The sequence below is a fragment of the Mycosarcoma maydis genome, chromosome 5, assembly GCF_000328475.2.
Source record: "Mycosarcoma maydis chromosome 5, whole genome shotgun sequence".
Taxonomy (NCBI): domain Eukaryota; kingdom Fungi; phylum Basidiomycota; class Ustilaginomycetes; order Ustilaginales; genus Mycosarcoma; species Mycosarcoma maydis.
Genome location: NC_026482.1, coordinates 561774 through 577591, shown reverse-complemented (window position 1 = coordinate 577591; position 15818 = coordinate 561774). Strand labels below are relative to the sequence as shown.

The window sequence follows — 15818 nt, the reverse complement described above, 5'->3', positions numbered from 1 at the left end:
TTGCGATTGAGTGTAAACGAAACGTAGATGTCAATCAAATGCTACAAGTGCGTACAAACAGCAAAGTTGCCGTGTCGGAAGATGGTTTTGTGGGTGCATTGCCGCTTCGTCTCGAGGCTGATATGCGCAGATTAGATGACAAGCTGTGGTAGATGGCAGCGGGACCTCGTGTATGCGTGCATGACTGGTGAGACTCTACTTGAGAACAGGGCTTATTTTCCAAGCGCCCTTGAGCCAGATAGTGATGATCCACACGATGCCAAAGTTGAACACCAATGTCCTAGCAAAGCTCTCGGCCTTGCCAGTGGTCTTCAGATAGAGCAGTGTATAAATAGCCCTGCTCACCAAGTATCCGACCACAAAGTTGTTGATCGTACCCACTTGCAGCCCAGTGTAGTTGGCCCAGAGCAGCGACGCTACGAACAGCGGCACGTTCTCGAACGAATTCGCTTGGCAGCTCTGACCACGCAAGATTTGCAGTTCCAGCGGCGTCAATTTCTTGGTTTGACCTTTAGCGATCAAGGACTGCACCCAGAAGCGCGGGTTGACGTTGGACCATCCGCCCTGCACCTTGTTAGATTCGGCGAGATAGATTGTGTACCAATGAGGGATGGCGGCGAGCAGCAGAGAGAGTGGTACACCTGCCCACGACAGGTTGTACAAGGGGTCCTTGCCGCCCGTGATCGACGAAATGATGTCTTTGGCGAACGGAAGCGAGTAGATGGCAGATGACATGGCGGTCACAAAAACGAAAGCGTCTACGATGGTGATGGTGGTATGACGGATGCGAATTCGTGAGAGCTAGACACATGTAACTCTTTCAGCTCTTTTTGTAAGCTGGTGTTGGAAGCCAGATGCACAACTTTCTCCACATGAGCGGTGTCTAAACCGACGCTGAATTCGAATCTGGCATATCATGGCAGAACGACAGAGAGAAATTTGCTGAAACCGTGCAATTTCACGCGCCATCTTGGTTTCCGGCCCACAGTCTATCAGTGTCTGCGAATAGCCGTATTCCAAGTCATGAGTGCGAAAGCGCCCCACAAACAAACACAACGCCGTCACCGCGACCAAACGCCGTAGATATCAGCAGCAGCGGCTCCCACTTGTATCGGTGCAATTCTCTCGCTCAGAATTACCTCAGACCGCACAAACGTCGCTGAATTCTTCCGTTTCAACACATAGTACGAGAAACGTTTCAGCGCTGTCTTCACACTTCACCATATGCATTCAGATGGATCGAGTTTGAATTGAAGCGGTGTTTGCAAATTTAGCCAGCCTTCCACTCACGACTAGTACGAGACTGTTTTATCACGATTCAAGAAAAATGAAAAATCTCGGTCAGCCATCAAACATTCGGCCGCAGCGAACCATGCTGACATCTGTCAATCGAATACTTACGAGACTTTTCCAAGATGCGAGCCAAGTGTTCGTGCCCATCAGCGCCCAACACGTCCCCAATACCTGGGGCAAGATCCAAGACCCTCCTTTGGGGGATCGTACCCTTGACGAGTGCGTCCACGTGCTCTTGCTTGTATCCGACCTTTTCCAGACCCCTTGGTACGCCCAGATCAGCCAAAAACTTGGCAATTCTATCGTACACCAGCGAACCCACTTCGGCATCTGGCAAGCGGGCAATATCGGCGCTCTCGCTTCCGTTCTGGTAACCATCAAAGATGGCAGCCACCTCGCGATGACGGTCGGGTGCGGAGGGGGCGGTAAAGTCAAACACAGCGGGGCCGGTAAGTGCGACCGATACGCCGTGAGGTACGATGGGATGGTCGACTTCGTATCCCGGATGCTGGTACTTGGCAATCTTCTTGTTGAGACCAGAGATGGGGTACGACATGCCGTGGCAGAGGTGGACGCCGGCGTTGCCGAATCCGATACCGGCGAACGTGGCGGCGAGGAGCATCTGCCCACGTGCTTCTGCATCGGTGCGGTCACGTGCGACACGAGGCAGGTACTTGACCGTCTGCTTGAGCGCCCAGAGCGAAAAGACGTCCGAGATGGGGTTGCGACCCTGATAGGCGGGTCGTTGGAGCGGGTTCGCTGGTCGGGGCGTGCGCTCGTTGTACGGGATGGCTGTATAACTCTCGAGTGCGTGGAAGAGAACGTCCAACCCAGCACTCACGTGCACAGCGGTGGGGCACGTCTCGGTGTTGAGCGGGTCAACGATGCCCAACAGAGGTCGAAGCGCACGTGAAGCAATGCCCGTCTTGGACTCGGTCGCTGTATGATCAAAGATGGCCGTACCTGTTGTCTCGGAGCCCGTACCGGCAGTGGTGGGCACACAGAGCAGAGGCCTAAGCACCTTGTCGATCGGTGTGCCTCTACCAATTGGGGCATTGACAAACTCCAGCAGGTCCGCGTCCGGATAGCAAGTGAACAGGTTGGCCACCTTGCATGTGTCCATAACACTGCCGCCACCCACAGCTAAGAAATGCGAAAAGTCCTGCTTTCTCGCAAACTGGATCGCCTCTTGCCAGGACTGCTCATTAGGCTCCACTCGAACCTTGTCGAAAATCTCGTACTTGACACCAGCCTGTTCGAGGCCTTGGATACTTTGCTTCATAGCAGTAAGGTTCCTCACTGTCGCATCGGTGAAAACACCCACCTTGCGCGCTTTCATGTTGGCAAAGTCCATACCCACTTCGTTGGTCACACCTTCACCAAAGCGAACGTTGGAAGCGGCAAGTTCAAACGCGTACTCTTTCTGAACGAGATTATCGACCGGAGTAGCGTAGCCACGGGAGTTGGCGCCTGGTTGAGCATTGTGTTTGCTGATCATGTTGAGACCGGCACGTGCGAGGTTGGCACCACCACGCGCGACTGAGCAGCCGTGGCAGGGGCAGCCAGCAACATGCGAGAGCCGCATGAGATTGGCAATGCTGCTTCGACTGGCAGGTCCTGGTTTCGGCATATTGGCTTCTGTGTTAGGCGGTGTCTGGGGTGAAGATTGCGAAGGGATGGTGGTGGATTGAGATGGCGACCCAGGGGTCACGATCAGCGGCGAAGGATTGCCATTTGGCCACTGCAGCGTTCACAATCTGGATTGTTATGTTAATTGTGGGGTTCTCAGCTCAAACCGGTCTAAAAGGCGTGCGGAGACGAAGCGGTGACCGAACGGTTGTTCCGAGTTGCCGAGCGTCTGCTGACCATTCGTGATTCGTGATTCTTGATTTCAGGAATTACTCAAGACTGGCGCGACAACACACACGACACAGCAGCAGACACACGGCACTCGTGACAGTCGTGAGTGGTGAGTGCACTTCGACACGCAAATCGTGATTGGTGAATTCACGATTCGCCTTCCAGTCGTGAGGGTTTTCGAGTAGCACAGTGAGTTGGTTGAGGTATAACATGGTGAAATAAAACCCTGAACAGGTCATGAGTCACGAGTTCACAGAACCACGATGTGCTCCCGTACACATTCACGATATTCACGTTCGTATTCGTGATTATCACGATATTCACGATTGTGCATCTTACTCGTGACTTTCCAAATTAATCTTGAATAATCACAAGTCACGAACCGGTTCCCAAGCTCCCGTTCTCTTTCGATGTGGGCAATACCGCGCCCGATACGTGATATGCCAGGTGGCTGCTTTATTCACGATTCACGACTCTCTCTTGTGTTCTGGTGTGCACTTGACATTCGTGATTCGCCAAGCATGCACCATAGCGAAACTTGATCTGTGTACTGATCAACCGACTGGCTTCCGTCACAACTACATTAATCAAGGCCATTTTTCTCTTTCAGTACATCTCATAGCCGTCGAGAACTTATCAGAGGTGGGCTTGATCGGATCGTATCGAAACAACTAGGTTGTTCAGGATTTCGTCGGCGCTTTCGTCTCTATTCGAAACTTACTCGCTTCCCTTCACCCCTTGACGCATCGGACTCAGCGGCGTGTGTGCGTTCTCTGTTCTTGCGCACAACGTCTGCCCTTCGACCGCCGACTTCTAAGAATCAACTCCGCAAGGCTGGTGCAGCGTAAAGATGCCCTTCGTCGAAGCAGCCAAAGACATGATCGGAGCAGCTGCCGCAGATGCAAACACGCACGAAGATGCTCCCAATACAATCATTTCGCTTTCATGGGCGTTTCTGATCATCCCGTGCATATTTCTTGTCGTCGTTTTTGCGTGGATCATGTACCATTTCAGCGAACCTTCGGAGTTTGCGCCGACGAACGGTCTCGGTCATGCCGAGCACGATGCAGACGACCACGATGATCAGAGCAACGACGAAAAGCAGCAGCTGCTCGACGCTTTCAAAGAATCACAGTCCCACTCTACGCATAGCATCACAGAAACGGAGGCCTCGAGCTCGTCTTGGAAGATCAACAGCAAGTTCAGCACAACTTCCAGAGGCGGCTCGGTCTACTCCTCCTATCCGGATTCTAATGGCATCTACACGCATACCTCCGAGGGCTTCATTTCACCATCAAAGTCAAACCAATCCGGCCTTAATCTAGACGCCAAACCCAACAGACCCGTCGGAAGCAAAGCCGCGAAGGTGCTGGCCCTCAACCGCGAGCGCATGATGCAGGATCTCGACATCCTCGACCCTATCGATCGAGACCAACTACGCCGATCATCCTCCCGTGCCAGCGACACTCGCAAAGCCGACTGAACGCTCGAGCACTATCTGCAACATATCTCTACATCGCTTTGTCTATCGCATTGCATTCCAGCAATCGGCTTGTATTTCTATCTCTCTTCTCCTAATGGCATTCTGCAGCAGCGAGGCCTGTCGACCTGAATTGGTCGTGAATGGACTGCGAGTTGTCAGACTGCCTTGGGATCGCTATCCATTGCATGCGAGAAATTCGTGATTAACGATTAGTATGTCTTCTCCGGAATCGAAGCTCTGCAGGCATTCTGGTGATTTAGACGGATGTTGCTCCCACGGTCAGAACGACAATCCTCCGCTCTTTTGGGAAATCAAGCCAAAAATCACATAGGCTCCTTTCAAGGACTAGTCTCGACCGCGTCCAATCTCATCGTCGAACTGACTTAAGCCCATCTCAGTAGCCTCGTCTTACTGTTCGCGATCGAATCACATACAGCAGCCTTTCTTACATAGAGCAAGCTTGTGTGGAGACACTTTTGGTCGCGTCACAACGATCCGTTCATTGTGCCTCTGTTGATTAGTGTCAGAATTGACAAGGCAGAACAGAGAAACGGGAGAAGCGCAATCGACCTCCCGCCTGTTCTGAATCTCAACTTATGTTCCCAATCACGCTTCCAGCGCTGACCACCGTGGTATTTGACAAATAGGCTTACTATGTGGTCCTGGATCGCTTAGTATGCGACCCGCGTTCCTCTTCGATCGTTACGCGTCGGAGCCACCTCAGCATCGGCACAGTTCATGACTTCAAGGATTTGCAAGGCCGTTTTTGGAGCTATTGTCAATCTTGCTTGATCTTGTCGACCAAATCAGCAATGTCAACAGGCAGCAGCTCCATCAATCGGAGCACCCAGGCAGTGTGAGGAAGCCTGCATGCACAGAACTACCGCATGCCCTCACAGGACTCTAATTGGTGTTGATGTAAACCCTCGGAGATGAATGACTCGAACACTTGCAAGACGTCCGAAAAACTACTCAGGATGCACTTCTAAATCGAGATTACCATTGCTCTCCTGGACAGGAGAAGTCGTCTTGATCGCAAACTACGGCTTTGAGATCATGTAGTTCCGGAAGTGGCCGATTTTTCCGCCAATCGTCATGGTTTCATGGTTTATATCAAGTCTGCATTCGTCACAGCTTGGTGGGTGGCGTTGTGTGGCCTTGAAACCCACCATAATGCGCATCATACAAGTGTGCGTCACAACGAGACACAAGACGACAGTGGCTGGATGTTTAGTAGCCCACTTCGCCTATGGTCCAGGATAATTCGACAACGCCCACTAGCGACAAGTGGGGCCTCTGTGTGATTATGAGGATCAAAGGCCATGCTGCTTCCTATAAAGACTGTCGAAGTCGGTGCCAACGTACCTGCTGCCTAAGCATTATAGCTCCTGAACCCATTGTTAGCCATCTTGCCGATATGGCCATCCATTTTCAGCCCCTTACTCTGTCTTTGTTTTGGATCGTGGTCTTTACCTTGACTGTAGTTGGGCAGCCTTTGACAGGTAAAGATCTGGAGATGTACAATCTAGCTCAGACACGATACTGGATCGCAAGCGAGCAAAGCGTTGGCTTTTACCACCGACTTCAATGGGAGCCAGATCCGCAACAAGAGTGGCGAAAGGGCGCAATGAAACGGAAATGGTTTTCTCGAGCTGAGACAACAGGCGGTTTGCACGTGGGCTCAGGAACCGATTGGTTAGGTCGCAAGGTGACCTATTTTTCCACGTTCATTCGACCCGACCTCAACGATCCATTGTCGAACCAGATGCGTTTGCGCGCTTCTCTGCCCATTGACGGTGGACAGCAGCCAAAGGAGGCGGCCATCTTCTGGAAACACGTCGGTGGCTCTTTCACGCCGCTGAAAGTCGACTTTCTCACACACTTTGGCGCCAATTACAATCTCGAGTCCTTAAACGCTCTTCTCCATCACCGTTTCGAAAAGGTACACCCGGTGGTGTGAGGAGCGGTTCTTATGCTTCATGAGGAGCTTCGTGGACACTGAAGGGAAACCTGAGGTCCTGGAACTCCCTTTGCAACGTGCATGCAGCTTGATCCACCCACAAACGAACCACGTTCAATGTAACATGCTATTGAGAGCCCAATCAGTTAAATAGGGGTAGCTTTTCAGACGTAATTGACCTTTGCTAGTCTCCAAATTATGAGCCTTACGTATAAATGGGTTGTTGAGGACAAACAACAGCCTACCCGGCTCGATACCACCCTCCAAAAGTTCAAAGCGCCAACGAAATTCCAACGTCCTCTCCCGGCGAAAGGCGAGCATGTCTACTACTCGATTCTTCTTCCTTGTTCCGCTGCTTGTAACCTTGGTACTGGCTTATGCTTCACTGGTAACAGGTGTTTTGAACCCCATTGACAAGATGTACTACGACATGGCCAAACAAAAGTACGAAGATGCGCACAACGTCTGGCCCATGACGAGAGTGAAAAGCTTCAAGGCTGATCCTCAACGCGAATGGCGCGATGGTACGATGAGAGAACGCTGGATTGAAAGAGCCCAACGAGACGGCGTCATCAAGATTGGCTCATACTCCAACCCGCTCAACTTTGGGCGCAAGGTTACATACTTCAGCACACCCATTCAGTCAAGAGGCGCCGGAGACCAGCTTGCCCGCGAAATGATGCTTGAAAACAACCGCATGGACTACGAGGCTCTCATCTTTTGGAGACACGAGAATGGAGTATCCAAACCGCTCAAGATCGATTATGTCAGAAATCTAGGAGCCAACTATCAGCTGACTCCATTCAACGAGGTCCTTGGGAAGGGGGCATCCCGAATTCGACCAATCTAGCACGGAGGCGAGCTGTCGTTCTCCTGTCAATTCTTCCTGCTTAGCTTTCTCATTTCTCGTTTGCTATTAATTGCTCCGTATCGAGCATCTCTTTGTGCGGATTATCGCCATGTCATAGTCAATTTCAAGTTCCCTTTTGGGCCTCAATCACACAATGGAGTCAGCCGTCCACGATTCTTGATTGTGCTAGAGATTGGGCCAGACACGTGAACGCTTGTCGAAGCTATTTTGGGCGCTAACGTCTCATGTCTGGTTCAGTTGGGTCCCACCACAAGCAGGGGGTGGGGATGTTTTGTTTGCTACGTTTCCCAGATGCTTCATCAAGGTCGGAGGTCTTTTTCGGCGGGTCACGTTGGGTTGGCATTTCTTACTCGTGCAACTGAACTGCAAGGCTCGGTGAAAGATAAAATGCTTGATCTGCAATCGTGAATGAGAAGCTTCGAAGCGAGAAGAATGCTCTGATTGCCCAACACATAGCCGTCCATTTTGGCCATCACTTACATCTTGCAATCTCGAGTCTTTCGATCATCCGTCAAAACACAATGCCAAAAGTAAGACTCTTGGTCCTTTTCGGATGGCTCGGTGTCGCCATCTACAGCGCCGTGGCGCAGATGACTGAGTTGGATCGGGAAAACTGGCACAAAGCCGTCAAGGTGTACTTTGACTTGTACCCGAAGAAGCAAGTTCGATCCTATCGCACAAACCTTGGCTCATACGAGACGATCAAAAGTCTCGAGCTGCTCGCACTCGTGCATGCTCACTCGACTGGGGTTATTCCAATCAGTAAATATGCCCTAAAGCCTGCTTCCGTCGAAAATGCGCCGACCAAGTCGCTAGTTTATTTCACTAGTGTTATCAAGCCAGGCGACATGCTGCACGACAAGATGTCGCTGCAAGGCAAGACTGCCTTTGCTTTCTGGAAGCATCAAGGCCACCAGTTTCGCTTGCTCCACATTGATACACTCGACGCAGCTCATGTCACCTGGCCCATCCAGTCTCTCGGCGAGGTCCTTCGAGGCTGATTTTGGGTGGCATTTCCCAGCAGTCGGCGGCAGCTCATCCGCATTTCGGATCAGCTGATGAAGGAGATCAAGCCATACCATCGGGCATGCGTAAGATAAGTATTTGCCTATGACAAGACGTGCAGCTTTTATAAATTACGCAGATGAAGGAGGGTGCCTTGGTAACTTAACTAAAGGTTTTGGTGGTGTGGATTTGGTGGTATCAAAGGTGGGACGCCGAGGATCTGTCAACTGAATCCATGTCCTTGTGAGGCTAGCTTGCACCAAGCTTGAATGCAATTTGTGTGTCTTTGAACATTGACTTCTTAGACGAATAACCGATTTTTATAGACACTGTGGTGGCATCACCAGTATCGCCAATCAGATCGACCGTCTTAGCGGCTTCCTTTGTCGACACCACGTCTACGTTTTTGATTCGCACGCCTCAAGAAGCTGAATGTGCTTTGTGGATATTGCCGAGAGCCGTCGTCTAGAGACGAGCCTCGCTCTACGCGCCAACTCTGCAGTCAAATTGAGGAGGGTGTCTAATTCGTGATTGTACACTTGCCGATGAACCGGGTGCTAGAAATGTGAATACCGATAAGTATTTGGTCGTCATTCTGAGGCTGTAGTGCGGTGGGGAAGGTCCTTCAATGTCGCACGTACGGTAGTCAGCAGGGCAAGTTGTGCTGTTGGATGGGACCCAGTCGTGGAACTAGGCTGGATCTCACCTTGCATAGTACTCGTATTGCCGCAGCAACGTCCGCGACTCCACCCGCTCGTGACCCCATCATGCTATCTCTTAAATCCCCAGCGGTGCTGCTGTCCATGGTCATACTTGTTCCTCTGTTCGCTCTGGCTGTAAAACAGCCATACGAGTACGACTTCTTCATGTGGAATGGTGCACAGGAGGAGTACGAAAAAGCACATGGACATATTCCATTTGAACCTGCGCACGTCGGCGCAGATGATTTCGATAAACGCATTCCTGAATTCAAGAACAAGCTGCTCGAGACTGCGGTTGTCACGGGAAAACTCAAGGGCGCGATCAAGATCGGAGTAAGGGGTTCACGCGCTCAAGGCAACCGAGCTATTTGGTTCACCACTATCGTCCATCCAGAGGACAGTGTGGGCAAAGAGATGGACCTTCAACACGAACTGGCTTTGATTCTTTGGAGGCAAGAGGCTTACAGGAAGAGCCTTTTGTGGATTGACATGGTTCCCATTCGTGGAGTGCATTGGGGCCTACAAGACCTGAATACGGTATTGCGACACTTCTGAGCAGCAACGCTATATTGACTGATATTGTCTAACGATATTCAGACCTCATCTTGAATCGTAAATGTGTGTTTCGATGGGTCTGTCTGTTTTGCACCAACTCGACAGTCATCTGCCCACCCTTTACAAGTTTGCGAGAGTGACTTTTGCTGCCTGTGCATGTGGATCTCCGAAGGTACATGCTTGTCCCGCAAACGAAGTGCCAGATGAACATGGTCAGGTGGCAGTAGGCCTGGCACGCTGAGGACTGCAATACGCAAGATGATGACGACTTGGGACTCTTTCGTTTCTCGCAAATCGGTTCCCCGATTCTCCCGATCCGAGACTATTCCATGGAGGGATGTATTCACGATTTTTGTTTCGCGTCTGAATCTGTGGGCTGCCTTCACTATATCAACCCTTGATGACGGCCGGAGCATAGCATTTCCAAGCACCGAACGCATACGTCCGCCAAGCAAAAAGCGTGTGCCAACGAGAATGTCGCAAGACACAGTCGAGATCCGCGTCGAGTTTGGAGGAGGCACCGAGCTTCTGCTGGCACCGCCACACGAGAAGAAGCACACGCTGACAATACCGCGAACCGATACAGCTGGTAATGAGACCAATGTCAGCTTCTTGATTGGTCACATTCGCAAGAACCTGATCACAGAACGAGAAGAACTCTTCGTAGACGGCGACTCGGTGTAAGCACAACTCGAAGCAATGCAATGCGGCAGGGTATTGACAAGTTGAATGCTGACAGATGTGTTTGTTCGATTTGCACATAACAGACGACCAGGCATCCTCGTGCTGATCAACAACGGCGATTGGGAACTCGAAGGCGAAGGCGACTATGTCCTGCAGGATGGCGACGAGGTGGTGTTCATCAGTACGTTGCATGGCGGATGATTGCAGCACCCGCCCTTCCGTGCAAGCTCAATCCTCGCAGTGTATTCGTGTTTTACCATATCTATCTAGGCGGCTGCAACAAACAACAAGGTCTAGTCGTGCGTGATGGCGCGCGGCGATGCAATGCGTGCCAACCATGCCGCTATCCAGCGCAAAGCTTGTCTTGGTGGGCTAGTTGTTGTCCAGTAGTATGAAAGTGTGCTCAAGCAAACAGCGTGGTTGGTGCCACTCTTGTATAATAATCGTGAATGTGAATTCCGTACTCGTGACTGTAGTATTCACGATCCGTGATTGGGCAAGCGTGGAGGTCATCGTCGTGGTGGCGTTGTTCTTTTTAAATCATGAATCTCTCGGCTTTTAAAATAATAAATATCGACGTGGACGAGCGTGGAGAAAGGCACACTTTGGCGCCCACCGTGCACACCAACCACCAATCGTGAATCATGAATTGTGAATGTGTGTTGATAGATGACATACACAGGCACGAGGGCACGCCAAGCCAAAGCCATACATTTATGAGCGACTAGCGCGTCAAATAACTTTATGGCGCTTGCAAGTTAACGGCGTTGTTCGCGGTTGCTTATGTCGTACTTTCTTCCAACATACAAAATCAACAGCTTCTCCTCTTACATACACCTTTCGCTTTCCGTTTCGACTTTGTTCATCACTTCTTCAAAAGGTTTTAACCAAGCCGCCTTTCGGTTCTTCCTCGCCATCAATATGCCGGTCAAAAACGATGCGAGTGATGCTACCCTCAAAAAGCGGTCCGGAATTCGCTCATCATCATCTCCAGCAGCGCCGAGAAAGCAAGCTTCCAGCAAGAAAACGTCAGAAACCGAAACCAAACCGAAGTTGCTATCGCGAGTGACTTCCCCATGGCGTTTACTCTCGTGGGCATGTTCGGCAGCCCTGTTCGTACTAGCATATCTCACCTACAAGAACAACGGTCAGCTACCTCTGCATCTCATTAGCAGATCATCACTGTCAGATCATCAGCAGCATCAGCCTTTACGGCAACATGACTCCGATACCGTCGCAAGAGACACGTGGGGAGCTCCACGGAAGCCTTTCACCAGTTCGAACAAAAGAGAGCCCTCGCTGCTTTACCCATTACCACCGACACGACCGCTTCCCGAGCAGCCATTGCGCCATGCTGACCAATACAGGCGCGACGCCATTTTGAACGCCTTCAATCACTCTTGGTCTGCCTACAAACGAGACGCATGGGGCTACGACGAGTACCACCCCATCAGCAAGCATGGTTCAAACCTTAGCGGAAAGCAAGGCCAAGGCATTGGCTACACCATCGTTGACACGCTCGACACGCTCATCCTTATGGGCCTCAAGGACGAGTATGAGCGAGCTCGTGAATGGGTTGCAGAAGAGCTAAACTGGAATGTTGCAGGACGAATGAACGTGTTTGAAACTACGATTCGCACGCTCGGCGGTTTGCTATCTGCGGCGGCGTTGATAAGAGACCCTCCGCATGCTGCGTTCGCAGCTAACGAGGAGGATGCAAACATGTTTATCGGAAAAGCCGTGGAACTCGCAGAGCGTCTCAAGCCTGCATTTGATACCCCCTCGGGTGTGCCGTTGCGCGAAGTCGATCTGCAAACGGGTGAAGCGTTCCCTGATCTCAACAACAACAACTCGTCCAGCCTTGCCGAAGCGACAACGGTTCAACTCGAATTCAAGTACCTCGCGCATCTCACCGGAGAGATGGAATACTGGCGTATCGCAGAACGACCCATGCAAGTCGTGCGCGACGCCACGCAGCGGTTGCCACACTACCAAGGTGTACTGCCCATCTTTTTGGACCCGATGACTGGCCATTTTTACAACGGAGAGGTGCGACTCGGCTCTCGTGGCGATTCATACTACGAATACCTCATCAAGCAATGGTTGCAGACCGGTCGAACCGAGAAGGTCTACCGAGACATGTACGACAATGCGTTGCGCGGGATCAAGCGTTTGTTGACCAAGCCATCCATTCACTCGAAACCGCCGTTGATGTTTACCATCGAGCTAGCACCAAGGAGATCGGCAGACGGTCGACCGTATATGCAGCTTGTGCCCAAGCAAGACCACCTCGTCTGCTTTCTGGGCGGATCCATGATGCTCGGCTCCACTTCGACGCACGACATTTTCGGTGACACAGCCAAACGACCTCTGCCTCCCATCTCTGACCTTGGTATAGGCGACGAGACGGACAAAGAAGACTGGCGATTGGGTCACGAATTTGTGCGCACATGTATGGACACCTACACGAAAACAAAGACGGGTCTCTCTCCCGAAATCGTGTTTTTCAAAACGCCTCAAGATGCTAACCTGACCGATGCGCAGATGCTTGCCTCGAACCGGGCGCCCATCCCAGCCAATGTCGACTGGTACATCAAGAAACCTCCGCCCTCGTACTCGCACCGGCCAAACCCACTCATCGATTCGCGCAACATCCTGCGTCCCGAAACGGTCGAATCGCTCTTTATCGGCTTCAGCCTCACCGGCGATCCCATCTACCGCGAATGGGGATGGCAAATCTTCCAAGCTTTCGAAACGCACTGCAAAGTAGAAACCGGAGGCTATTCGAGCATTGACGATGTAGACGCGGACGAACCTGCTAAGGTGGACAAGATGGAGACATTTTGGTTGTCCGAAACGCTCAAGTATCTGTATCTGTTGTTTGAGGACAGAGATCTGTTGCCGTTGAACAAGTGGGTACTCAATACCGAGGCTCATCCGTTGCCTGTTTTCGAGCCAGTCTTTGCCACTGGTCTTATCTAGAGCTAGTCAAATCCAAGGTTGATCTTGCCACAGTAGCTTTTTAAGCTGGTCAATATTGAGTTTAGGTTGTGGCGAAGGGTGAGCGTGAGGACGAGGATGAGGATGAGGTGTCTGTTCTAGAAAGACCGTCTCGCTTGCTTTGATTGTCTACGTTAGCGTCTCCGCTGTAAGCGAGCTTGTCAGCGAGACAAGCCCCTGAAAACGTTTCGCGACTAAAAACAAAGAAAATCCGCCGCCACGGCGCCGTCTCCTCGGAAAATTCACAAATCACGAATTGCAAATCGTCAGGCAGGTTCACGGTTTGTTTTGTGGTGGGGTGAAAGCTGTCAAACAAATAAATAATCGTGAATCGTGAATCGTGAATGCGTTTGCGTGTTTTCTTTTGAGAACACGTTCTCTTCTGCTTGTAGACCTTGCGTATGACATGCTCAGAAAGAGCGATCGTCGGTTGTACAGAGTGTTTCCCGCCGTCGCCCGTTTAGCTGTATGGTCAAAAGCATATTCTTTATAGGGGCTCAAGGTTAAGATTTTCGTGTGCTTGGTCGTTCGAGGCTTGGATGTGGTTGCCGGTTGATCGAGACTGCATTCAGAGTACGTTTGTGCAGGGGGAGGATGCGGGGGAGATGGCATGCGAGTTTTCGATCAGTGGATGTCGATGCTGAGTGCATTCAAGCGGAGTGCGCAAGTGCAACCACCTTCTGAGCTCGCTGGAGCAGTACAAAAGAGCAACCGGTTTCATGGCGCGCCTCGTCCCAGTTCAGGTCAGTGAGACCAAGTCATTCTCCTACGTACACGTCAGTGTCAGTCCCAATGCCGGTGGCAATCAGGTCCCCCTTTGCGCCGCTGACCGCCGCCCTATCAAGCTACATTGCATCGCACAAAGCACGCGCTGAAGCGCAGAGATCCGCCAATGGCACCACTTCGGGTCCTACAGGTGCTGAGGTCGACGCACACGTTGCAAGCACACTGAACCGCAAGCACGGTGCTCGAGTCCTTGCCGAACTTCCCTTGGATGGTGCTGGTGCAGCTCAGGTTGACTATCAGGGTCGAACGCTCGGCCTGGAGGATCCAAACGACCCAGCACTGCGACCCGATCCCACCACCGCTGTCCGTGCCAACGCTCAACCTAAAATTGTCCCTGTCACCACTGTCACTGATCCCGACCTGATCGCCAAAGTCACTGAAGCTACGAACGCCAAACAGACTTCGATTCCACTATTCCCGACGCCCACAGAGACGGTTGAAGGCGACGTGGATGTCAACCAGTACGGATTCATCGATCCGCGTGTTTACGGAGGTACATCGTTCGATTTAGTCGGTGATGGTCTGCACGAACCACTCAACGTCATCGTCTCGTCGCTCTCGTCGCCTGCGGTTCTCACGCGCAAAGGACTGCAGTCCTACTGTCGATCACTCGACTTTGATCGCGAATGCCTCGGTCTCCACGCCGGAGGCTACCAAAAGGCATACATCGACGCGCGCGGTTGGCGAGACCAAGAATTCATCTATCGCCAAGTGTATACCCCGCTAGATCACGTGTTCGGAACATGCCTTGAATCGCTCGTCGGCGGAAATCATTTCCGCGCTTGGCAGCAGCAGGCATCCGGGGCATGGTTCTTGGCGACGAGCAAAGAGCAGACAGCTAGCAAGAACCACATGATCGTTCCAGACGGATACAATCTCGGCCGCAACGAATTGGTCAAGCAGGCTTTGGGAAAGACCAAAGATGGAAAGACGAGCTTTATGCTAACAAAGTATAGGACAGACGTGCAATTTGTCGCTGGACTCATGCCGCAGGGTGTACAAGGCGTGAATCATGATATTGCCGTAGATGGCCTGACGGCCGTGTTGACGGTTACGGTGTTGCCCGAGACCGGATGGTTTCGCAAGGCGGACACGAGCGAGAGAGGACAGCGGAACCAAAACCAGGTAGGCATGGGCATGAGTGCTGCAGCCGCATCAGAGCACGAGCTGACCATCGAGCATGGGGCAGAGCAGGAGACACGAAAGCAGGAAGAGCACCAGGTAAAGCCTCGACCGCGTCGCGTGTCGCTCGCAAAACGGTTCAGCCTGTCTCGTGATGTCGATCGTCATCAAAGCGTTAACCAGCAGGCCTCGACGCCGTACGTCTGGCAGAAACTGAGGAGAATGTCAGCCCCCAAGCTCCCCAATTCCAGCATCCACCCTTCTGCCCTTGCAAGTGTCGAAGCTACCGATGCTGCCGCTACTACCCAGGGACAAGGAACCACCGCTACTGCCGCCACAGAATCCACCCAGCCTCAACCGGGTGGACACGTCACTGCCGCCCCGCCCAGCAACGCTTGATTTTGCCCACTTTTATTTTGTGTTAAGCACCTCTCGCATTGCCGTGCGAACAATTTGTGCCTCCTATACCAAACATCATGTACTACCGCACTGATTCCC

The 15818-nt window shown here is 51.9% G+C and overlaps 10 protein-coding genes across 10 annotated transcripts; 8 read left to right on the top strand and 2 right to left on the bottom strand.

The window, feature by feature from the left end:
* Nucleotides 1-195: 195 nt before the first annotated feature.
* UMAG_02234 (uncharacterized protein) lies at nt 196-735 on the bottom strand (the record flags this gene model as incomplete). The annotated part of the gene is made up of 1 exon (XM_011390272.1): nt 196-735. The coding sequence occupies one exon, from the start codon at nt 733-735 to the stop codon at nt 196-198; it is 540 nt and encodes a 179-aa protein (XP_011388574.1).
* Nucleotides 736-1292: 557 nt separating this feature from the next.
* UMAG_10077 (putative alcohol dehydrogenase) lies at nt 1293-2923 on the bottom strand (the record flags this gene model as incomplete). Its single annotated transcript, XM_011390502.1, has 2 exons — nt 1293-1303; nt 1402-2923. 2 exons carry the CDS (start codon nt 2921-2923, stop codon nt 1293-1295), a joined length of 1533 nt encoding a protein of 510 aa, XP_011388804.1.
* A 1080-nt stretch (nt 2924-4003) lies between these two features.
* Nucleotides 4004-4636, top strand: UMAG_02232 (uncharacterized protein; the record flags this gene model as incomplete). The annotated part of the gene is made up of 1 exon (XM_011390271.1): nt 4004-4636. The coding sequence occupies one exon, from the start codon at nt 4004-4006 to the stop codon at nt 4634-4636; it is 633 nt and encodes a 210-aa protein (XP_011388573.1).
* A 1417-nt stretch (nt 4637-6053) lies between these two features.
* On the top strand, nt 6054-6596 carry UMAG_02231 (uncharacterized protein; the record flags this gene model as incomplete). Its single annotated transcript, XM_011390270.1, has 1 exon — nt 6054-6596. The coding sequence occupies one exon, from the start codon at nt 6054-6056 to the stop codon at nt 6594-6596; it is 543 nt and encodes a 180-aa protein (XP_011388572.1).
* A 319-nt stretch (nt 6597-6915) lies between these two features.
* UMAG_02230 (uncharacterized protein) lies at nt 6916-7446 on the top strand (the record flags this gene model as incomplete). The annotated part of the gene is made up of 1 exon (XM_011390269.1): nt 6916-7446. The coding sequence occupies one exon, from the start codon at nt 6916-6918 to the stop codon at nt 7444-7446; it is 531 nt and encodes a 176-aa protein (XP_011388571.1).
* Nucleotides 7447-7988: 542 nt separating this feature from the next.
* UMAG_02229 (uncharacterized protein) lies at nt 7989-8468 on the top strand (the record flags this gene model as incomplete). The annotated part of the gene is made up of 1 exon (XM_011390268.1): nt 7989-8468. One exon carries the CDS (start codon nt 7989-7991, stop codon nt 8466-8468), a length of 480 nt encoding a protein of 159 aa, XP_011388570.1.
* Nucleotides 8469-9239: 771 nt separating this feature from the next.
* Nucleotides 9240-9728, top strand: UMAG_10076 (uncharacterized protein; the record flags this gene model as incomplete). Its single annotated transcript, XM_011390501.1, has 1 exon — nt 9240-9728. One exon carries the CDS (start codon nt 9240-9242, stop codon nt 9726-9728), a length of 489 nt encoding a protein of 162 aa, XP_011388803.1.
* Nucleotides 9729-10202: 474 nt separating this feature from the next.
* On the top strand, nt 10203-10613 carry UMAG_10075 (ubiquitin-related modifier URM1; the record flags this gene model as incomplete). Its single annotated transcript, XM_011390500.1, has 2 exons — nt 10203-10408; nt 10496-10613. 2 exons carry the CDS (start codon nt 10203-10205, stop codon nt 10611-10613), a joined length of 324 nt encoding a protein of 107 aa, XP_011388802.1.
* A 720-nt stretch (nt 10614-11333) lies between these two features.
* Nucleotides 11334-13394, top strand: UMAG_02227 (uncharacterized protein; the record flags this gene model as incomplete). The annotated part of the gene is made up of 1 exon (XM_011390267.1): nt 11334-13394. One exon carries the CDS (start codon nt 11334-11336, stop codon nt 13392-13394), a length of 2061 nt encoding a protein of 686 aa, XP_011388569.1.
* An 810-nt stretch (nt 13395-14204) lies between these two features.
* UMAG_02226 (uncharacterized protein) lies at nt 14205-15719 on the top strand (the record flags this gene model as incomplete). Its single annotated transcript, XM_011390266.1, has 1 exon — nt 14205-15719. The coding sequence occupies one exon, from the start codon at nt 14205-14207 to the stop codon at nt 15717-15719; it is 1515 nt and encodes a 504-aa protein (XP_011388568.1).
* Between the last annotated feature and the right edge of the window lie 99 nt (nt 15720-15818).